Source organism: Pempheris klunzingeri, chromosome 11 (genome assembly GCF_042242105.1).
Source record: "Pempheris klunzingeri isolate RE-2024b chromosome 11, fPemKlu1.hap1, whole genome shotgun sequence".
Taxonomy (NCBI): Eukaryota; Metazoa; Chordata; class Actinopteri; order Acropomatiformes; family Pempheridae; genus Pempheris; species Pempheris klunzingeri.
The window spans coordinates 6,094,932-6,119,532 of record NC_092022.1 but is presented as its reverse complement, the minus strand read 5'-3'; the positions used below and the strand labels follow the sequence as shown (position 1 = coordinate 6,119,532).

The 24,601-nt window shown below is 39.9% G+C and overlaps 1 protein-coding gene across 1 annotated transcript in view; it reads left to right on the top strand.

The window, feature by feature from the left end:
• The window catches only part of nphp4 (nephronophthisis 4), a 153,849-nt gene that overhangs the window by 63,374 nt on the left and 65,874 nt on the right, over window positions 1–24,601 (top strand). The window contains exons 9-11 of the mRNA XM_070840057.1: window positions 14,406–14,624; window positions 15,163–15,301; window positions 20,610–20,662. Coding sequence (XP_070696158.1) covers window positions 14,406–14,624; window positions 15,163–15,301; window positions 20,610–20,662 — 411 coding nt within the window. The remainder of the gene's footprint in view (window positions 1–14,405; window positions 14,625–15,162; window positions 15,302–20,609; window positions 20,663–24,601) is intronic.

The following is a 24,601-nucleotide window of genomic DNA, read 5'->3' as shown; positions in this document are numbered from 1 at the left end:
TTTCTCCTCACTAAGACTGTGGAGCTGAATGGAATTCCATTTTTCGGCACTCACAGCTATGAAAAATGACATTTAGAAATTCATCAGCAGGGTATAGATATACCCGTATAGAATCAGTCTCCCCATTATTCTACATACCACACTGTCGATAGGGACTATTTTTACAGTAGAAAGTAGTTTCATTCACCTCCGCTGTATTGGGGTGGATACAAAAACATTTCTGTATCAAAACTTGGACAAAGAAAACCAAAATGTTGCGTACTAGCTAGATTTCTTGGCTTACAAGATCCATCCATCCATCCATCCATCCATTTTCTTCCACTTATCCAGGGTTCAGGTTGCAGTGGCAGCAAGCAGGCACTCTAGACATCCCTCTCCTGAACAACGCTTTACAACTCCTCCTGGGGGACTGTGAGGCAGTCCCAGGCTAGTTGAGATATGTAATCCTCCAGCGAGTTCTGGGTGTGCTCCAGGGCCTCCTCCCAGTTGGATGTGCCCGGTAGACCTCTAAAGGGAGGGGCCTGGGATGCATCCTAACAAGATGCCCAAACCACCTCAACTGTTTTTTTGCCATGCAAAGAAGCAGCAGCTCTAAGAGCTCCCTCTGTATGACCAAGATCCTGTTCCTATCTCTAAGGCTTAGCCCAGACACCTTGAAAGGAAAACTCCTCCATGTATCTGCAAGCTTGTTCTTTTGGTTTATTACCCAAACCTCATGACCATAGGTGATGGTTGGAATGTAGACTGACCAGTAAATCGAGAGCTTTGCCTTCCGCCTCAGCTCCCTCTTCACCCCAACGGCCCAGTACAGCACCTGCATTACTGCTGATGCTGCACCAAACCATCTATCCATCTCATGCTCCAATTTATTCTCACTCTTGAGACCCCAACATACTGAAACTCCCTTGCTTTGGGCAGCAACCCTCTCACAACGAGGATGGAATGCAAGCCACTGTTTTACGGCAGAGAACCATGGCCTCAGACTTGTGCTGACTCTCATCCCAACCAGCTCACACTACCACCCTGGTGAATGCTCGAGGTCTAAAGAAGCAAACAGGATCGCATCATGTGCAAAAAGCAGAGATGCAACCAGATACTCTCCTCACTGTGGCTGCGCCTTGACATACTGTCCATGAAAATCACAAATGTAATCAGTGACAAGGAATAGCTTTGGTGGAGTCCAGCATCCACTCAAAACATGTTTGACGTAGTGCAGACGGTACAGACACAGCTCCCACATTGGTTATTTGGGGAACGGATGGCTCGTAGCAACGGCCCTGGTACCCCAGTATCACCAGAAGGAAAGCTAGTCCTCACCAGCCGCATCAACAATTGGCTGAAGCTTCCTTCCCAGCATCCCTGGAGCAAACTTTCCCGGGTAGACAGAGCAGTGTGATACCCCAATAATTGGAGTACATCCCCCTTCTTTAAAAAGGGAGTCACTATCCGGGCATGCCACTCCACAGGTACTGTCCTCAACCTCCATGCGACACTTAAAAGGAATGTCAACCAAGAGACTTTTGCCATGGATGTGGGTGAGACCTCCCCTGAATCATCAGACTCTGTCTCTTCCACGGACTGAATCTAACATTTAATCAACATTTGTTCAGATTCTTAGCCAATCTCAAGAATTATGTAATTTTCTTTTTCGTTTTTTTTCAGTTCACATAGTGATGTACGTTTTAATATGAGCGCTATAAGCTAAGTCACTTATTGCCTTTCTGACGTTTGATGATGATGATAATGACTGCCAATGAGCATTTGCAAATACATGTAATGAGCTAATTATAATACAGGTGCTTTAAATAAACACAGCTGTGCGTAACGGTGGTGCATAATTACAGCTGCTGGACTGTTAGAGAACTTCTCCAACATCATGCAATCGTCGAAATTAGCTACTTCTTCTGCTGTTCTTTTCACTGAAAGACTAGTGGAGCAAGCAGAGGTACAGATATGCAAAAGGTGATTAGGATATTTGTGCTACATTTTAAAGCTACTATTGAAGTGGGAAAACAGACTTGTGAATGCACGCCCAGTTCAACAATAATTGAAGTGTGTAAAACAGGTTTTATGCATCTAAAGAAAAGAATGTGTATGCACATTTCTGTTTTTGTGTGTAGACTTTTGGCCTTGAACTTAAAGTTTTATGTATGGGGTCCCACTCATCAATGGATAGCAGTGAGAAAACTCAAGGTCTTTCACATCTAATGCCCCCACCACCTGTTATCACTTCCAGGTTAAGAACGAACATTAATGCGTAAAAGCAAACATGGCTAGATACCATGAAAGCTTTGAAAGAGAACATGTTTGTTTTGCAGTTGTTGTTCTTGCTTTTTTAATTCTGGGTATACCAACCTTATAATTGATTAATTATTTTCACTGTTGAATTTGATTATGTCCAATGTGTCTTACATTCAAGTCACAAGAGCATTGATGAACGCAAACTTGACAATTTTAATTATTTTTTATAAATTTCAATCAGCTCCTAACTATACTCATCTATTTGAGAAGTAAATACATGTTTGACATCATAGTACATCATGCATTCACTCAAAAGTGTAAGTGGACACCTTCTACAGTACATGATTTACTCACTGAGAGAATACTTGGGTCACTGACAGCTGACGCCAGGCGACGACGGGTCCCCTAATTGCAGTCTGTCAGCACCAATTTAGTCCTGCCGTAACTTCATCGGAGACATCTCTGGCCTGCTCCTGCTTGCCGATCACTGCCTCGCCTCAACCACTGCTAGCTTGGCACAGCTCCTCAATTGAGCCATGTAATACAGTTGCATACAGCTTAATGCTAGACGATGGGACTTATTGTTGTCTGCCTTATCCACTGACAAGCACTCATTGTTAATGGAAAGGCTGGTCTAGGGGATGTGGAGGCAGGAGGCACTTGTGGCCCACATGGCTTGTCGGTAGGCTCAACCGCCGCAGTCATCCAAAACACTGACCAAGGGTCGAGTGACTGCTTGTGGGTCACAGCCTCAAAAGGATGGAAGTAAGGCAGATAGATGGACAGAGTCGAAGGGAGGGACATGGGAGAGGAGATTCTTGGTTTCATCTTCTCACTAACCACCGTTATACTTCTGAGAGACTGTCAGACACGAATCGCATTCTTGGAACAGTAATTGGTGAGTGTCCCAGGCTGTTACACTACAGTAAACTGTTGCTGAAAAAGGATGTTGACAGTTGTGATATGTGTCATGTTCAAAAGTGGGTTCTCCATTTGAGTAACTGCTGGCGCACAACCAGTAATGAATGTGTCACCCCCATCATGTGTTCATGTTGTGTCACCTTTGACCCTGACTAGTCTTGGTGAGTGGCACAGTCGATTACCGAGCGTCTGAGGAAGTGTAACCATTAATGCATGACCTTTAAACATACTCAAAGTTTTGCCCTTTACTGAGCTCTCATCTGGATATATGCAGACGCAGGACTGAATCTGGCAGCATGCCCACCTCTCATATGCTGTATAAAGCAACAGCTCAAAGAAAGCAATGCTCATCAGTAAGCAAAAGATGTTTACTGTGATGGTCACCTACAGAGCACACTGAGCAGCATTAATGAATCTATCTTCAATTTATCTTAATATCTCTGCCAGGTGTTGGCCTGGAGGTGGTCATGTGTTTGGTTGTATGTCTGCTTGTCTTATCAACCTAATAGTTTTCGTGCCTATATGCCGAAAGACCTCTTGTGGTGGCAGTGATTCACAAGTTTTGAAACACCTATTTTATGAGCTGCTTTATATTGTTATTGACTCCTCACTTCTCTGAACCAGCCAGTGGGAGCTGCAAATTATCAAGAACTGCTTCAGTTTGAAATCACAGAGTGAGAGGCAATTGGCGAGGCCACAAACAAGCCTTACCCAGTCTGTTGCAGGCCACATTTTGACATCCATAGATGATCATTTTCAATTGGAGATCTGTAGATTAAACTCATACCCGACACATTTATGATCTAAAGTTACGCACAACATGACATGAATAAATTCCTTTTTCTGTGATCTCGAACACCATCTTGACTAACAACAGTTACAGTATACTGTTATAGTACTTAGTTATGTCACCTACCCGCAACCGTCTGTTAATTAATTAGAATGCTAATTGTTACGAACCTACCTGACTGATACGCAAATTAACTTTTGTGCTTGCAGATATAACTACAATTTACAAGTCACTAATGCAGACACATTCTTTTTGCCAGATGTATAAAGTTGCACATGCACATGGTTCTGTATTATGAATTTCTATCATCGTAGAATTGGACACACGAGAAGAATCCTCATTTCCATTTCCACAGTTTGCCATAAAACAAAAAGACACCCTTCAATACCATTTGCATATCAGTAACTGTGCCCCTCCATTTTCATGAGAAGAACTGAATTACTGCAGTGGCACCAACTCTGTTGCATTAGCAAGGTTCTCCAACAACAGCATAACAGCTTTCATTATGCACGAACATTATGCATGTTTGTGGCAATTGAGCCATGCATTGCATCTTCTGAAATCAAATCCAAAAAGCAAATCCTTTTTATATGTTTCATAGCCTATTATCAACTTCAGTGCTTCTTTTTGATATATTGATTGGAATTAATTAGTCAGTGAAACCAGCATGGTCAAAACTCAAACAAGGCAAGTGTTGAGCAGTATATGAATTGGTGCTGTGGAAATGTACATTATGCTGGGTTTATCATTTAAGCTATACCGATAATGAAATAAAAAGTAAATATGCACTTAATTACTACATGCATGACGGAGCCGCTAACATTGGCCTATACTCTGGTGCACAGCAGAAGCACCCTAGACCAGCTCCCACACAGTGGGGAGATAGTACATAGTGGATTTTGTAATCCTGACTAGGGCTTTTTAATGTAAACTTGTAACCCCACAATAATTTAGCATAAAACACTCCTCACTTGTAAAATATCACTGTTATTACTGCATGTACTTAGCTAGTTAACCACATATGGACGGAGAGAAAGTCAGCACAAAAACATACTGGTTAATCCATTCTTAACACTTTTGCTCTGCGATTGTTGCTTTTTGAGAGGATTAAAGAAAACAAACCATCATCCTAATCCCTTATATACAAAGTATCGGTCTCACTTCATCCCCATGCACACCTCTTCAACTTGTGGACATATCAAAGTCTCAACAGGCCTGCCATGCTGTCACAATTGCAGTTCCGTCTTGCCTCTGTAGCTTTATAACAAATGAAGTGAGTCAACTAAATATTATGTTTATTAGACCATTTGGAATGATTTTTTACTTCACCTCCAAATAAGACATAGAGGGGTAAAACTAGATTATGATTTGAAAAATAGATACTAAGATACTCCTTTAGTTGTATATTACAAATTGGACTGTAAATATGGAATCTATTATACATATTGTTAACTCTCTACCCGAAGAAATTGTGGTTAAGTATTTTACAAGCATGTGTTGTGTTTAATGTTAGACAAGATTTCCATTATCTAAGGTACATAACAAATACCTCTCTCTTGATTATCTATTTATTCCTTGCTCTGTCTCAGATGTCACTGCCAGGGGATGGAAGATAAACAGTATGTGGAGCAGGAAGCAATGACATGGCTAGCGGCTGGGTTTATTAAAGGTGCTGGTTATGCTTCTCCTCTGTGCCACAGAGACTCTTGTTCGGATTTTAATTGGCTCACCGACAGGTACATGCTGTATAGACTGTTGTGTGTTTTTCCTGTGACTTCCCTTAAGTGGTTTTTTTGTGTGTGTGTGTGTGCATTTGTTTGCATGGTTCCTTCGGGCCTTAATGATGTTTGCTGAATGAAAAGCATCTCATGAAGCTCTCCTGAATCACACGCTCATTAAAATGCCCTCTTTAGAGTGACACTATCCCCTGAACTTATGAACCCCTCCCTTGTTCCTCGACTACTTACATTACATGACATGTGAACACTGAGTCCTCCCGCTGGTGTGAACCTCATGCTCAAAGAAACCAGTCATATTTTTGTTTGGTTCTGATCTGAAATGTCATACAAATGTTAATTAAATGTTAATCAAACATCTTAAGCACAGTAATGTCATCTGGATTTGGAAGTGATATATGTAGCTGATTTGTGGCCTATTCTGGAGGTCATTTCTCGCTGGAGGCCCTTTTTCCTTTTTTACAACAAGAAGAGAAGTTAAGGATAAGGCAAGGGAAGCTACATGCCGCAGAGACAATATTTCGCCTGCCTAATTAAAATGAATGTCAGCTCTCACCCCACTGAGAAGTGCATCAATCTCCCCCTGCGATAGGCCCAGAGTGAGTCTTACCCTGTCAGTGCCTGCCAGGAGTGCTATCCTTTTCCAGACGGATGCATCGCCCTGGCAGCCAGAGAGGCAGTGGTGATGATGGTTGCACCTCTAATGGTTGCCATGTGGATGGCCACCTCAGACTGAGGCCCTGATTCAAATACAGAGGAGTTTGAGCCCAGACTTGAATGATTTTCAGTTATAACAGCAGTTATATAAAGTAGTCAGTAGAATGTTGGAGCCACTGGAAGACTGAGCTGCTATAGATAATTCAGTTTTAGCTGTCCACTGTTCCATATTGCAAATTAGAATTAAAACGGATACAACATCCAGTTTTGGATAGTAAATGCCGACTGAAATCTTTACTGTCAGTCAGCATCCAGTATATACTCTATCCCAGGAAAGTGGTGTGATTTAATAGATTTCATTTCAAATCTGAAGGCAATATATCTGAACATAAACTTTAGGTCTTTATTATCTTAAATATGTATTCCTTTATTATATTAGTTATATGAATATTTAAAGGAATGTGTATTACTTCATCATCATCGTCATCTCTCTTCTTTTTTTTTCAAGTTATATATACTATGTTAAATTGGTTGAGTAAAACATGCAAGAGTACACAGATGCTGCTTAGTGTATTTGCAAAATGCCAAGTCAGATTTCATGTGCAGACCAGATAAGTATCTGCATCTTCAAGTTTGACAAAGTTTTGATGTTTTATAAGATGCACTCGTGCATCAAAGATGTAAATGTCATCATAAGATTCTTTGACACTGTATCCACAAGATACTGTGTTGACAGATTCTTATGGAAAAGGTAGTCATCGCTTCAGCAAGTGATTTGGCAGTCATTTGTCATCTCTCCTATTATCGTTATCTTCAGGTGATTTAAATTTTCATCAGAGGTAATCATCAAATATCGGCGGTAATCATCTCATCTCTTTATATTACTGCTTTCAGTTCAATTCATCCTTGTTATTTTAAATGAGGAAGCTACTGATGCCGTCTTTCCGAACCAGACTTAAATAATGTACACGTCTAAAGGTAAATCTTTTAGTTTGTGCTGCCTTTCTCAACCCTGTAAAAGGCAAACAGTCTAGTTTATACTAAATATATATATATAAAGTATTGAAAGTATTGGTAAAGGAAAACTCAGGGAATTAGGATGATCTGGGGTCCGTGCAAATTTTCTTAAAAGCAAGTAAAAAAAATCTGCCAATGGATTTAAAACATTCCACCACAGTATATTCAAGTACAAGATGCTTGGAGAATTTTCCAGAATAAAATTGAATCTTAAATCCTGATTAGAGTTTAAATGATTAAAATGCAGTTTAATCATCGTGGCTATGTTCATCTTCTGCCTGAGGACCAATAGTCCTCAGGTTTTCTAGAAGAAGAGTACCCAACTGCTGATTAAAAAAAAAAAAAGAAAAAAAAAAAGGTGTGCATTTAGAGTAAATTGGCCACTGAGCAGTGAACATACTTTTCATGAACAAACCCTTGAACCTTTGCCTTAAAGAAAGGTTTGATCTGATACTCCACACCATTCTTCCTCAGCCCTATTTGGCCTTGGTGAGCTGAGTAGAGCTCAGTAGCCTGCTGGGTTCATTTGGACTACTTGTGCAGATGGATGAAAATGTGAGTGGTTTAGTGCTCTTAAGTTAATGATCTCAGTGCATGTTCCCTCACTTCCTCCAGGGCATCTCATTGTGGAGAATAAGTAGCGGGAGCTGTGGGCCGGTGCTTGTCACAGGGTCTTGGCTGAAATAATGACTTGAGCAGCCCAACAGACTGATGTAATAGTAATAACTGTCAGACTCCGTCTCCCATCAATGCTCACATCCCCCTAATTTAGGATTAATTCCTGCTGTACTCTCGAAAGCCCTGACTCGCAGAATGTCTTGCCATTTACTTTGAGTGTCTCCAAAACTATGTCCCTGCAAGTGGGTTTATCTCAGCTTATCGCAAACTTGGCTATTTTTATATTTGGACATATTGGGAAAATTTTAATGAGCATAGCAATATCAGCCCTGAATTTATGGCTGTTTCTACAATTAGTGGTGCTTTTACTTTTTGGGTAGTAAGTGGTGGTGAATTGGACTGGTTGTGTCTCTATTTCCAGTTACAGCTGTCTTTGTTGTGCAAACCTAGCTGTTTGTCAACTTTGATAATTTCCCATTTCTTTTCCCCCTCTACAGTGTCCCCCCAAAAATTTGATGATTACCTTTCTTGCTCCAGGTTACAGACATGAGATCTTTGTTTTCACCCTGTAGTACGTTTTAAACAGAGACACTTTTTTTTTCATTTGTCTGGAGATGCTACAGCATTATATTTTACACTTCTAAACAAGGTTGATGGATTCTTCCCTTAGAAAATGCTTTGCCAGTTGGAGCAATTATGTGTGCAGTGACATCGCCTGTTATTGTTTTCAGTACAACTTTATGAAAAAGTTTGCTGCTTCCTTGTTTTTGCCTTAGGCTACTCTTTCTGTTTTTTTTCTCCCAAGTGCACCATCAGAACAACTTGGTTGCTCTCCGAGTGAAAGTTAATGACTCTTATTTTGAATATAGCTTTTAAGACTCAAATCAACACTGTGATCACACTTTGAGGAAATTGGCTATTGATCATCCTGCCTTGTCTGACATAATGACCTGTGCCATAGCCAACAGTTCTTAAAGCAGCTTTTTATTCAAATTGCAAATTCCCTGATTAATTCAAATGTTTCCTGCCCAAAACAGCACGAGTACAATAAGTCATACTTTATTTCCATTGAAATATAATGTCATTGATTCGGTGTCTCTTTGCTGTCACCAGCAGGCTCTGCAATTGATTAAGACTCACTGAGTTACTGTGGTGCTGAGAACAAGTCGATGTGTCTGACCCTCTAGGCAACTTTCTTCTCACTGGAGGCCTTCAACATCTGCATACATCAGCTAACTACCTCCTACAGCACTGTGTCCTTACCATAATACCATTAAACCGCCTACTCCCGCATGTTGATGTAACATTGATCTCCACTGTCATATAATCAAGTAACTCCATATTGTTGTTCTTCAGCTCAAGTATGCCTCTGCACACTGTGGACTGTTTGTGTTTAAGGATTACATGCATAATGTGAATTTTCTGCCCGGATTTGAATGAAATTATTATCCCTGTTTGTTTACTCAAACCACAACTAAAGAGTCTCTTTGAGATTCCTTCAATCCTATTGTTTGCCAGCCCAAGCTGTCAGCGCTTTATGCAGTTCATATGTAGATCACACCGTTTCAAAGCACTTTAAAACCACTGCACTGAAATCATGATAGTGATTCATGTTGCAACCAGCTTTGTGTCTCTAAGGGAGTTCTTATTTTGTGCTCTGCATGTTTCAGTGCCATTGTTGTGATCGCAGAATTCAATTTTTTTTTCTGAAAGACCCTCCATTTGGACCATTAAGTTATTACTTGTTTGATCTCAGTCAGGGATCTTCACTGCACGTGTTTTTGAAGATGTGTAGTTGCGGTGAAACATGTTAACTCTTTATGGCTGTGTGGCTGGGAATTTATTCTTTTTCCTTTTCATCCTCGCTCACAGTTACTCAGTGCAATTTTGAACATAGAGTCATTCTCAGTTCCCTATGATTGGAAGACTGAAAATATGTGATAAGCATTGAGTGTCTGACAGATAAAAGCTTTTGCCTAGGCTGTAGGCGTCCCTGCAGAAGAGGCCTCTGATTGGTCTTTTGTCTCTTGCATTCTCTTAGAGCTCATCCAGCATTTCTGCTCCTGAATCATTGCTGCAACCGAATATATTCATTGAATAATACAAGAAGTGAGTGTTAGGTCATGTGCAAGACACTCATTTTGCTATTTCCCTCGTGCTCTGTGGCAGCACAGACATGTGTGAGACAGAGAGCGTACGGGAAAAAAGAGATGCATTAGATAAATTGCTCATAATTTCTTACTGGCTACTTCCTGTACCATAAAATTATCTTTCTCTGGTTGGATCATTTCTACAAAATCATCACTTGGAAAACAGACTTGTTTGATTGAATGTTTCATATAAAGCATCTTATTAATTCAACCCCATGAGATGGGAAAACAGGCAATGCCTCAAGGGGGAAACATACTGCTATCTGTTTTATGGCTGCCATATATTCTGAAGTTACAATTCAGAGAAATAGCTGTTAATGTCTGTGCTACTTGGGGGTAAAATTATAGTCTGAAACAATATAGTCCTCTCCTCGAGAGGAGTGGAGTATTGATCTGTATATGGGGCTGCATGCTTGAAATGTGTGAAGCTTTGAATAGGTCTTCTTACATGTACATAACAGACATTTAATGATGAGACCAGATACTCTCCTGCTTGGTTCCCTGTTTATTGGTCAGGCACAGGTAACAGTATTACTCAGTATATGACCAATCCATATGTATATAGTCTTTTATATTCTGGTGACGTAAGACATTGCGAAACATTTTCAGATAATAGCTGTTCAGTTGGTAACCATGCAAGTTTAACGTGTTTGTGGATTTAGATCTGTTGATTTATATCAGTAAAAAGTTAATTTTTTTTTTATTTGTCTGCTGTAAAACAGGAGGCTGTCTTTAACCTTTACACCTTTGGCACTCTTAGTCCCTGCTGTGGTACACTATTAGTTGTAGTGTGCAAAATGTCAGCTCCATTAAACTCTGTTGAACACTTCACTTTGGGCTTAGATAGCAAGCTAGCTGGGCTGCAAGGTTACTTTGCATAATGCATAATAATCTGACATTTCGAAACTGCCCTCAGCAGAAAAAGAAAGACGGCTTTGGTTGTTTGTTCAAAGCCTAAAATGTTTACGTGGCAAAGACCTCTTGTTATTGGACTATTATCTGTCAGAAGCCACCAACATTGTTACCGGCCGCAAAGCCTCTTAGGGAGGAGGATGGGGTGTATGGATGGATCAAGAAAGGATTTATCTATGGAAACTGCTGTTCATTTCAGGTTTTTATGCCAAAAGTCAACATTGGTTTCTGTTGACCATGACCACTGTCTTTTCCCTAACCTTAACCAAAGACTTATTTTAATCCAACCTACATGAATTCCCCAACTCTAACCAACTATTTTTGTGTCTAAACATAACAAAGCTTCAAAGTACCAGTGGCAGATAAGGCTAGTTTTTGGATCAGGGCATTTTGAAAGGCAATAATAACCTGGTTTGGTATTTTGTTTCAAAGACTTTTAAACTAAGGACACTTTTTGAGTTGCACTAAATTGCTCCCGATTGTCAGGCCAGCTCCTCAGCCGTCAGTGTGTGAGTGTGTGAGTGAGTGCTAACTGTAAAGCCCTTTGTCCATTAAGATAGAGGTGCTGCATAAGTGAAGTCCATTTGGCTTCTAGACCTTCACACTGACCCCTGAGTGCCAATTTATACCACCATGATTTCAAGGACGTCAAGGAATGGACCATTTATAGCAAATAGTTGCACAGTTAGATTTGGCGGAGAAGGCTCTCCTGTGCTTTCACTGGATCAGTATAGCAACAATGATTCTGCTGAGAAGACTGAAAGTATCACAAGTAAAAGTACTCAGTGTGATATTACTGCATGAATGTCTTTGTTGCGCTAATCTTTAGTACTTTATATACTGTTTAGTACTTCAGTAGCTAAAGTTGCCAGACAAATGCTGTGGAGTAGAAAGTACAATATTTCCCTCTCAGATGTAGTGGAGTATAAGTTTAAATGAGCATGAAATGGAAGTACAGTACAAGTACCACAAATTTTGTACATAAGTAAAGTACTTGAGTTACACTCCACTGCTGGCTACTGAGCGTCCATAAACCAACTGGATTCCAGTTACAATGAAGGGCTGTAAATCTTTCACAATAAACTTGGCAACAGCTCTGAGGCACTGTGCTGCTATTTCCAATCATTTTAACTTGTCAAGCGATGGAAAATAGGTTGGACTGACGTCTATGTGATTATTTAGGAACATAAATTATTTGTGCTTAAAACCGATGCTAACTGTTTCCGGAGTTAATAAAAACAGGTCAAGTTTTGACTTGATGTGATCAAGACAGTCACACTTTTAGAATTGGAGCTTGGAGTCGGCCCTGAGGACGTAACGTTAACGTTAGGTGCAGCAGCCGCTTTGCCAAAAGGCTCAAGCTTTTTATGTATTTTGCATTTAGCTGCTTTTTTTATTAAATTTAGCAAAGTGAGCCCACACTTTCAAAAATGTTGTCCTGCCAACCATCATAAGTGGAGAACACAGAATGTAAACACTCAGTTGCACAACATTACCTAAACAACATTACCTAAATACCGATAACAGCACTGCACCAGCTTTTCAATATTTCTGTTCTTACTAGTCAGGAACCAGTACAGAATTACCACCAGTTTTCAATTCCCATGATTCAATAAAGAAAAACTATGTTGTTTTCATCTCGTATACTCTTCATGCAGCTTACTGGAAATCCTTTTTTGCCTACTGAATTTATGATACGATTCACTTGGTGAAGACATTTTTCTTCTTGGGCCGCTGCTCAGAAAGAACAGGTGGTTTTGATGACAGTGACAGCTGTAAGAGGGTTTGGAGTTTCAAGTCAGGTATGAATTTGGGGCTCTACTCTTCTTGGCTGTTAGTATTGCTGCTGCTGTCTTATATCTTGACAGACCCATAAAATCCTGCACCACAACACCATATCTAGCAGTATGCTCACCCAGAATCTGCAAGAATTAGCAACTGAATATTATATTTTTTTCCCCAGTTGTGATAAACCGCTTTAACAGAATGCTTTGATCAAATGATGCCGTGTCATTACGTAGAAGTTGAAGTGTTAATAACGTCATACGTCAACAGCACTTAAAGATCATTTCTGTTGGCACGATCTGCTTCAAGACTAACTGCAGGCTGCAGCTCGTGGTTTACACTATACCACCCAATGGACTCTGCCTGGCATTTAGAATGAAGACGATAGTTATATGAATGATGACCTATAGTATTGGATTATGGTATTAAGTGCAAACACTGTGCCCAGGGGGATTGTAAGCATTGAGAGAACCATTATTTGCTCCACTTTGTCTTGAAACAATGCGGACTAGCAGGCTTCTTGTGTATTCTGCACTGTCCTACCTATGATTGATTACAATTGTCTGAGGTTGACCAGCTTATTAATCGATTCAGCAAAACAGAGGAGGATTTAAAGCAAAAGGGTTTTTTACTTGTCCTGGGATGGCTGGAGTACAGATGCAATGGGACTGATTGTAAATCATATTCTAAGACAACAAAGCGGCTCCTAAACTATATGTGTGACCTAGTGTTGAGGCCCATGATTTATTGACCATATAGAATTGTACACTCTGGTAATATGTAAGCCCACAGCAGTACATACGTTTCCAAGATTTGTAGTAAATTTGACCTATTTTCATTTTGCTTTTTTTTAATTCAAAATTCTCATTTAGCATTTTAGTGATTCAGTTAATATGGCAAATGTTGTAGTTTATTATTTAAGTTTGCACACCTGTGCTATACCATTTCTTTGCACTGTACAATATCTGACTAAAACCTAGAAATGAAGATCCTACTAATGTACTATCTAATAATAGTTTTTCATTAGGCTACAAACTGCTACTGTGCCATGCTGAGCAACTCTCAGCAGACTCCTTGATGCTGCATGGCATCTACCATGTTTCCATATGAAGGGGATGGTAATTGCTTTTTCTAAACACTGAATCGTGTATCTTATGAATATCAAACATTGACTCTCCGTTGAATTGAAAGTTGGCTCTGAAAGTTTGCAGTTTGCTCCTTTTGAGGATGGTGAAAACACTTACACTAAATCGCACTACAGACCTAGGGTCACTGCAAAAAGAAACCTATCCTGGGTTTCTCAAACCTATCAACAATTATTTTGACAAAGTGACAAATGAAGAGAAGCTGCCAAATATTTGACCAGCAACATAGCTATATTGGAACAGAATTAAAGACCAGGATCTGAAGAAATGCAGAACAAAGAAAGAAAAACAAGTACAAGTCTTTCATATTACTTCAAGAAAGACTATTTTCTGTGGAGTCACAAAAAAGTTAATCAAGGTTGTTTCCATATATGAAAATGATAATCATGTTGCTGTCTGAATGTCCTCTAATGTGTGTTTGTCCATCACACAGCTGTCTGCCACCTCCACATCCCGAGCAGCCTTCTTGCAGTGCCTTCGTTGGGGGATTTGGTGCCCCTTCAAGGAACCAGCTGACGGAAAGGGGGAAGAGATACAGCTTGTTCTGCAAGGAGGTGCAAAGCCAAGCCCTCATGGAGTCATGGTCTACAGCACAGAGATGTCTGCCAAAACTCAGAGCCCTGCGCTACTCTCAGCTCCAGGCACAGCTCAGGTACACAATAACACACAGCAGCGTCTTTGATGGAGGTACAAAATGTAAACAATGCGTTGAAAGGTGTTTAGACAAGATGCTGTTTTCAGCACCTTTGAGTACTCATGCAGATCTTTCCCTGAAGACAAAAACTTTCACATTATCTAAATTGTTTTTTGGCATTTTATTGTGCATTAAGATCTTTGACAAGCTGTCTTCATTGTTAGGCCCTCATACAGTACGTGTTCAAAGTCAGAATACATCATTCTTAAAAGCTTTCCACTGTAAATCAACATCACAGTTTACAGTACGCTTTTGTCTGCAAGTCACATTTCTTTATGGAGACTATTAAAAATTTCAAAGGGTGCAAATGCCGTCATCTTGTGATGACTTGACTGTTCGCACCGAAGCTGTGAATTTTCACACAGCTCAGGTATTTGCAAATATCTACACGTCACCCCCACATGTCTCCTTCCTCTTTCTGCTATCTCATTCATTCAAGTTGTGTCCTCCAACTGCTTTTTTGTGTAATTCTGTGTAACTTTCTCCTCCCATGGAGCTCTTGGAAGCGAAGGATACAATAACGTTTCAGCTGTCGTCCAGTCTGGAGAAGAAAGCACCCAGCCCAAAGTCATCACTGATGACAAAGCAGGAGGATGTGTCACGCCAAAGAAGATCACCTTCATCACCTTCACAGGGTAAATATCATCATGTAGTCCATAGTGGCTTTTTTAACCACATGTTAATCAGAAAGGAATGGGAGCCTTTTCCTCCAAGAGGGGAATGAGAGGCTCTCTACTGCTCACAGCTTTAAGGGGAACCAAATGTTTGTTTCTTTTTGACAAAGGTTTGTTTATTTGACCAGAAAGTATGTGCTCTGATTTTGGAAATTGTTTTGTGGCTGCACCTTAAGTGTGTGGCAACACCCAGGTGTAATCAGCCCAAGTTCCAAGCAACAAGCATCAAACCATCTTGTGCTCTGCATAAAATGCCCCCAGCAGCCCCTACCTCTGCTGTGTTATCTCAATTGCACCACCTGCTCTCTGTATGATTAGCATGCTTCATGATTGCGTCTGAGAAGAATAAAGGGATAAACTCAAAGTGCTAGGAGAAGACTTTGGCTGTCCATTAGGGCCTCTTGATCTTGAATAAGCCTTATTTTGCGTCCTCATACTAATGTGTGCTCTAAGAGGGGGACTTTGGCCTGAATATAGACAATAACACACATATTCACTATTTTCATTCTTTGGATTCCTACTATATTGTGCTGCTAAAATTAAAAACTAATAATAATATTTGTATCTCTATCAAAGGGAAGTCAGGCTGTAAACTGGGATGGATTTCTTCTACAGTTCAGCCTTTTAGCCGTACTGCCTGCTAGCCTTCTGAAATGACAGTGAAATATTTGATAGTCTACTTGGTGGATTGCAATGAAATTCTGTACATGTATTTACAGTTCCCACAAGATGCATTCTAATGAATTTGGCGATCCCCTAACTTCTCCAGCAGATTGACATTTTGGGTTTTTAGTAAAATATCTTGACAGGTGTTGGATGGTTTGCCATGACATTTCGTAACACATATTCATAGTGTCCAGAGGATGAATCTCACTTACTTTAATTATCCCCTAACCTTTCCTCTGGTGCTACCAGCCGGTCATAGTTTTCATTGATCCTGTGAAATATCTACTAGGCAAATTAGCACGAACATTTCCATATTGACATGACATTCATGGTTCCCAAATTATGAATCCTAATTACTTTGATAACCCCTTACTTTTCCACTACTGCTACCACAGGGTTGACATTTATGGTTTTGAGTGAGATATGTCAACTACTGTTGGATAGATTGCTAAGAAATGTGGTACACACATTAATATCTGCCTTTCCCATCCTGTAACGCCGCCATTAGGCCAAATGTTCTGTTTGGATAGCTATTGACTTACCGTTTACCAGACGCAGTTTCACGGTTGCAAGGTTGCATCCTAATTAAATAGCTTACAGCAGTTGATATTTTCTTTGTTTTTAATCGTTTTTCTCCTAACAGTTAGAGCCAAAGCCTGAATAGCTGATTAGCAGTTAGCAATGCCACTGCAGTTTATCATTGCCAAGGCAACCAGGCACTACATGCAGGCTATGCAGCTCTGAGGGCCTATTTTATTTTCAACAGTATTATTTATTAATAAAATCTGTTTTAATTGGAGAGTTTCCATTACTTTAATATTGCCATTGCTGCAGGCCTGTGATACTGATTATCCACGGCAGGCCAAACTAAGCTCCATCAAAGTATGAATGCCCACACTTTACCTGCCCTTTTTTTTTTTTTGCCCTTTGATTCTCAAATTACTCCTTTAATTTGTTGCTGTGCTAGAAAATAACTTTTTACTTTGACTCAATTACATGATTGCAAATAGCAATGATAAACTTATTTCCCATATAAGTGATATTATTATAGCAGAATAACTTCAGTGTACATTTGAAAGTCATTTTAGTAGCATCACCCACTTGTGTCACCACGCATATTGGCTGTTCTTTGCTTTATAAGTGCAGTGATTAAGAATGTGAAAATAAACCTGAACCAACTCCTTTTTTTCCTCTTCCCATTTTAAGGGGGTTATCAGCGTATGCTGCTGTAAGAGAAGCTTTTTTATTCCGTCGTTCCCAATTAAGCATGACCGCTCCACAATATCCCTCCAAAAATAACTGCTGAGCGCAAGCTTTAAAGAGGCCTCCCACAGAAACAAAGTTCTGTTTAAATATTCCACATCCTGCACACAGCCAAAGATAAATGATGTGCCACTGTCTGCATCTCTTATTGAAACCCACACTGCTGATTTACTTTGTGTCTGTCAGTGAATTGATTAAAAGTGTAGTAAACACTACACACAGCCACTCAATCCCACTGACGGCAAGAAGAACTTGAGTGGACCCTGGTCGTATACTCAATAATTTCCCCACTAATGATGCTGTTAACTTATCTTGGGAGAGAAGAATAGTGTTGATCAGGGCTTACTTCATGGGTTTGTAGAGTTTTGGCAAAGCCTATTAATGACATTTTAATCAGTTCTCAAGTGTCCTCAAAGGATAGCCTAAGAAGCCCGAATGATTTGGGCTAGTTTTCAGAGGAGAATGATATCATGAATCTCTCATCCTTGACTCTGTTTTTCCCAGATTGTGTGTGTGTGTATGGGTGCATGTACATGCCTGTACGTGCCCTGCTTTCCATTGCAGATAGCTTATTTAGATAAATATGAAATTCATGGCTAGTCTGAAATATGTAATTCATGTCTTTGATGCATATATATTTATTAATGTGGAAAGAGCTCATTGTCTTTGACAGCCTATGAAAATTGTAGGAAGAAACAAAACACTGCCAGTTAAGTCAAGTTATTCATGATGGACATCAACATGACTTCTAGTAAGAGGGGTTGGAAACTCTTATTAAGTCCATACTGTTTCATTAATCTATAATTTAGCTACAAAATCCCTTGTTATTTACGTGACCATAACACATCACTCTGCTTCTAATGATAAGCTGAGAGGAGTAAAATATGGAGGCAATCATGCTGTTTTGACACAGATTCTCATTAATGAATTTTAATGATGCATCACGTTTACATATTTAAATGTATTCTTCATTTTCCTCAGTCCCTGATGCCTTGTACATGTATAGGTGCTTGTATCTGCCACTCATACATTTGCTAGTTTGCTAAGCTGTCAAGAATGCCTCTCATTGATCATGAATAAACAATCAATTGGATGTCAGTGCTGCTAATGAGGTGAAACACATTTTCCACCAGCTCAAGACGTAAAACAGTGAGAAAAAGCCCTAAAAACAAAATGGCTGCCCGAGGGGATGGGGGGTTGGTGCCAGAGTACATTTGTGACAGAGAGCCAGCCAGTCCTGCACTGTGTCCACTCTATGTGCATGTAGTCTGAACAGATGGGAGCTACAGTAAGATACCCCAGGCAACTGAAGCAATTTCCAAAAGGCCAGTTAAGCTCAGCACAGAGAGCGAGAAAGAGTGGGAGAGGAGGACAAAGAGATGCTGGAAAGCCTTTCATTTCAGTATTACCATGGCTACCAACCAAAAACCTCAGGAAGCATTGTTAGACTTTAAACTCAGTGTGACATCTAAATCCAACTCTGCCTGTGTGAAATTGGATAGATTTGTTGCTGATTGTACGTAGTTTTGTCATCCCACTATTCAGTGGTGTTATTTACTCAGCTGAAGTTATTCAGTACATGTTGTTACAGTATATTCTTTATATGTCGGAATGTCATCTGACAACAGTCTGAAAAGATGACGTTGTACTGTCAACTTCCAGTTCCTGTCACAAGCTAATTTTCCATTAAATGTCTAACCACGGCATAAATGAATAGTGCTGCGAGGTATGCAGAGCATTACATACAGTGCTGTTAAATGAGCTTGTTAAACACTGAACTGGGGTTGTTCGCACGTAGCCAAGTGACATGCATCAAGTGATAATACATAAATAAGAACAAACACATTAATCTGATGAACTTTACACACTTACTGTTACTGTGAACACCAAGATATCTATATATATGTGTACAGTACAGGCCAAAAGTTTGGACACACCTTCTCATTCAATACGTTTTCTTTATTTTCATGACTATTTACGTTGTAGATTCTCACTGAAGGCATCAAAATTATGAATGAACACATGTGGAATTATGTACTTAACAAAAAAGTGTGAAATAACTGAAAACATGTCCCAAACCGGGTGGGATGGCATGTCGCTGCAGGATGCTGTGGTAGCCATGCTGGTTCAGTATGCCTTCAGTTTTGAATAAATCCCCAACAGTGTCACCAGCAAAGCACCCCCACACCATCACACCTCCTCCTCCATGCTTCACGGTGGGAACCAGGCATGTAGAATCCATCCGTTCACCTTTTCTGTGTCGCACAAAGACACGGCGGTTGGAACCAAAGATCTCAAATTTGGACTCATCAGACCAAAGCACAGATTTCCACTGGTCTAATGTCCATTCCTTGTGTTTCTTGGCCCAAACAAATCACTTCTGCTTGTTGCCTCTCCTCAGCAGTGGTTTCCTAGCAGCTGTTTGACCATGAAGGCCTGATTCGTGCAGTCTCCTCTTAACAGTTGTTCTAGAGATGTGTCTGCTGCTAGAGTGTGTGTGGCATTCATCTGGTCTCTAATCTGAGCTGCTGTCAACTTGCGATTTCTGAGGCTGGTGACTCGGATGAACTTATCCTCAGCAGCAGAGGTGACTCTTGGTCTTCCTTTCCTGGGGCGGTCCTCATGTGAGCCAGTTTCGTTGTAGCGCTTGATGGTTTTTGCGACTGCACTTGGGGACACATTCAAAGTTTTTGCAATTTTCCGGACTGACTGACCTTCATTTCTTAAAGTAATGATGGCCACTCGCTTCTCTTTACTTAGCTGATTGGTTCTTGCCATAATATGAATTCTAACAGTTGTCCAATAGGGCTGTCGGCTGTGTATCAACCTGACTTCTGCACAACACAACTGATGGTCCCAACCCCATTAATAAGGCAAGAAATTCCACTAAGTAACCCTGACAAGGCACACCTGTGAAGTGAAAACCATTTCAGGTGACTACCTCTTGAAGCTCATCAAGAGAATGCCAAGAGTGTGCAAAGCAGTAATCAGAGCAAAGGGTGGCTACTTTGAAGAAACTAGAATATAAGACGTGTTTTCAGTTATTTCACACTTTTTTGTTAAGTACATAATTCCACATGTGTTCATTCATAGTTTTGATGCCTTCAGTGAGAATCTACAATGTAAATAGTCATGAAAATAAAGAAAACGCATTGAATGAGAAGGTTTTGGCCTGTACTGTATGTATGTATATATATATATATATATATATATATATATATATATATATATATATATATATATATATATATATATATATATATATATATATATATATATATATATATATATGCAGTCAGTATTTTGTCTTTATCTTCCTTTGTTTTGTTTGTGTTTTTAGGTCAAAAATACATTCCACCATCTTCTCCTCCAGAATCTCCTCAAGGCCCCGGGGTAAGACACCTTGTCACTTACTTACTTGTACAGGCGACTAAACCCTAAGCCCTAAACCAGCTAGCACTAGCTTATAAAATGTTTTGTCCAATGTTCTAACTTCATCACTAAAGAGCAAGGCTACACTGTATTCACATCACACATGCCATTTCATCTATTGTCAATATAAAAAGTACTGACTGGTAGAACTCATTTATTAGGCAAAACTGGCTTTATGTGTTTATGAATTAAACACTTTGGGGATTGTTGATTGTAAAACATTTCTTTGGACTTTTATCAACTAAACAATGAATTCAATTAGTGAAAGGAAAATCTTAAGTCATTGTTGCCATAACTTCCATTGTATAGAATTAGGTTTAACAATATAAAAAAAGAGTCTGTGGGTACCTGAAGCTCTATGATTCAACATCTTTACTATTCGGGACAGAACAAAAAAGGAGAAAAGTGGGCGAAACCATAGGTTTTCATAGTTGGTTCAGAAAATCTTTCCAGCTCTCAGTTATACTTTACTACAAACAAGTACAAACACTAACCTGCCCTCCCATTTCCAGCATATCTGGGACTTGTTTTATCTCCCTTCTATTTTACTTGTTTTTATATCTGTTTATATCTGTTAAATAATGTATGTTTAAATTTGCTTTTATGTTCTCGTTTTGCTAATATGTAAAGCACTTTGAGTTGCCTTGTTGCGGAAATGTGCTATACAAATAAACTTGCCTTGCCTTCCAATACAGGTACAAGGCAGCAATAGTTGTGATTTCGTTCGTTGTTGATGGCGTGAATAAACATTGCTTAGGTATGTTGTATGCAGCTTAGCTAAGCCCCTCCTCCTCTCTTGAAAAAGCTTTCCAATTAGCTGTTGCAGCATGCTCCACAAAAACACTGGAGTGGCTGTATTTGCAGGAGTAATGTGAGGCAAAAATTTACTGTGCTTTTGGTCTTAACACGCCTTAACAGCCCCACTTCCATGCTCTAAAGACAAAGATCATAAATCTTGACTAACCCACAGTCATGCTGTGTGCGTGGTTTGTCAACAGAAATTGCAGGTGAGGTATAAGCATGTGTAGGTATATATACGTGTCAGGAAGAATGCATTATCTGTCCCAGATCTCTTACTATAATCAGGAGGCATAGTTGGCATTAGTACAGAGAGACGTGTTTAGAAGTATTTTTTTTGTTTTTGCTTTAATCTTTTGACTCACCTGTATGAGATTCCAGAAAGGTTGGGTATCAAAACATCCTGCAGCCACAGTTTTACTGAATACACATGCCGCTGCCTTGGCAAAGGAAAAGTGGAAGTGTGTGGGCGTGTGTCTCTTGAAAATGTTATTCTTGGTGAAAGACAACAAAATATCATGTCAATCATGGAACATTTAAATCAGCACAGAAACTTGAAAAATAGTAATAATGATGATGATAATCATGCCTAGTTGGATGAAATCAGATTAAATGTCACATTAGCATCAGTGTATGTTAGAGGCATCCCACAGCTAGGCAACTGATATAGTACTGATCAATTCCACAGTAATAAATTTAACTGCACCATAATGATCCATCTATCAAATCTGAAGTGGGCGAAAATGTCTGACTCATTTCCCATTCTAGGTACAATACCACACATCAACCATATGTAACATATACCAATAGTGCGTGCTGTTGTGTGTGTGTTTTGTGTGTCTATTCACCCAGGCTGAGCTAAGGTACAGGGCGTTACAATCATCCCTCAGCCTGAGTGGAAGTGCCAGTGGAGACTGGGAGTTGTGATGGATGCTACTTTCTCTCAGGATGAGGCCAAAGACACACATGTACACACAAACACACACGCTAACATAGTGCCATAGAGCGGAGGAGGAGAGAGATCAGCTCTGTTTCAGTGTTAGCTCTGTGGACCAAAATGAGCCACAGTCTGTATTGTCGACTCATTTTAAATTGAACCAACAGGGGCTGGGAGCTGTGAGAGCGCTGCACCCATGAACTCCACAAATCGACCTTCATTTTGATTAAGCGGTGGAAGCCTGCGAGTGGGCAGCTCCCAGTGGGTAATAAGAGATGACTGTGGTCATCCTGGGTACGTCTTTAGGGATGACACAAGAAGATGGTGGTTTTTAACATACCACTCTGCATGTACAGTCTTTTTTTTCCCCAAATGTATTAACTAATTAATGAAATCATAAAGCATCTGTTCTATCAAAGAAATAGGATTGTTTTTAAAAGAAAATATGGTTTGTCCACTGCATGATTTTGCTTGAATTTCCTTGGTGATCCTAGAAGTATTTTCAACTGCAAATTGGTAGTTGCTTATGTCATATCTGCAAGGTTGAAGGGTTAAAGTTCATCTTCATTTTCCCAGAAGATTAATTAACTTTGCACCAAAGGTGAAGAACACATAGTAAAACAGAAAAAAAAACATTTTAATAAGCTGTTATTTAACCCTCCAGAGTCTTGGGGTAAAATGGCCGTTTTTTTTTACTACTTTTCATTTTACCTTTGTTTCCCATTAAAGCTGTTTAGCTTGCCTTTCTTTGTGTTTGTGTCTTGACGCCGACGGGCGCTCCGTGACTCTGAAGAATTAAACCAAGAGTATGTGCATTTTGCAAAAACAACTACCAGTGTGGCCACAAGTAACAATTACAACACAAAAGAACAAGATTTAACATCACCACTGAGCAACCTTACTGAGAGCAAGTCGAATGGAACCACACGTGGCCAACGTTATCCTCCATAAGCCACTGCTGGTCATACCAGACCCATTAAAGCTTTGTTTACGCTCGCGCCAGACACTTTGGCACTGGCCTCTGCAGATGGCACACGAGATACGAGCATGCAAAGTAGCGTTTATACTTAATGTGTTTTCAACAAACAAAATATTCTGTGCGTTAGGAACTCAACCAGCTCCTTACTGCTGAGGGTGCGAGGATCTGTTGAGATGAGATGGTCGTCTGTCCCAAAGAGACGTCACAAAATGGCTGTCATGTGCTACAGTATCTCTGAATGTCAAAGTCTCGTCTTTGTGAGCTGCTGCACCGCATCCACCTGTACCTGTAGCATGGTCAGTTTGCGGGAGACGCTGGTTGTAACTTTGAGGATATCTTGTGTATCATCAGGAGCTGAACTAGTGATGTGCAAGAATCAGAACAGGTTTATTGAAGGGAGCTGTACTGTTTCAGTGTTTAAAAAAAAAAAAGAATGTGTGCAAATGTTCGCAGTATAAAGAAAAAAGAGCAATGAAGGGCTATACGGGGGTGTGTAGAGGTGAGCCTGTTTGACAGTCCACTTTGACCACTTCCATCTTGAAGTGCAGCACGCACCTAATTGCAACAATTCAGAGATGAGCGACCAAGCGCTGTGAGGCCATGTGCCATGATGACATACAATTTGGCGTATGCACCCTCACTGGAGACACTGTGGCAAGTATAAGCCTAGCTTAAGTCTGTGTGCATGAACAATTATCATGCTGCGTTCACTTAATTAAAAGAAAATTGCATTATTTCTTTGTTGAAAATGTAAATAGTAAATTACCATGTGTCTTGTGTGTTTAGCCTCTGTTAGCTCAGTGTTTTAGTTTTCCAGCCTGCACCATTGTCTAGCCACAGCAAGCAGCTGTTTTTAATGAAGCAGCTCAGCTACCACTGGTGAAGTACATCAAATCTCCAGCAGCTAAAGAGCCAAATATTTTCCTCAAGAGTTGGTGGAGTCCAAAACAAAGTGAAAAGGAGAGTGTATACTTGACTAACATTTGTTAGGTAGTCATAAACACAACTACAAATGAATGCTAATGTTGTCGGCCAAATGTGTAAATAGCCACATTGCAACCCTGTCTCCTAGAAATTGCATTTGTATACAACTAAATTGTTTTTTCTAATTATGCCTTGCAAACATGTATGCAATTAGGTTTTGCAAACATTGTTTCTTTGAGTGAATGAAATACGCTATTTATCT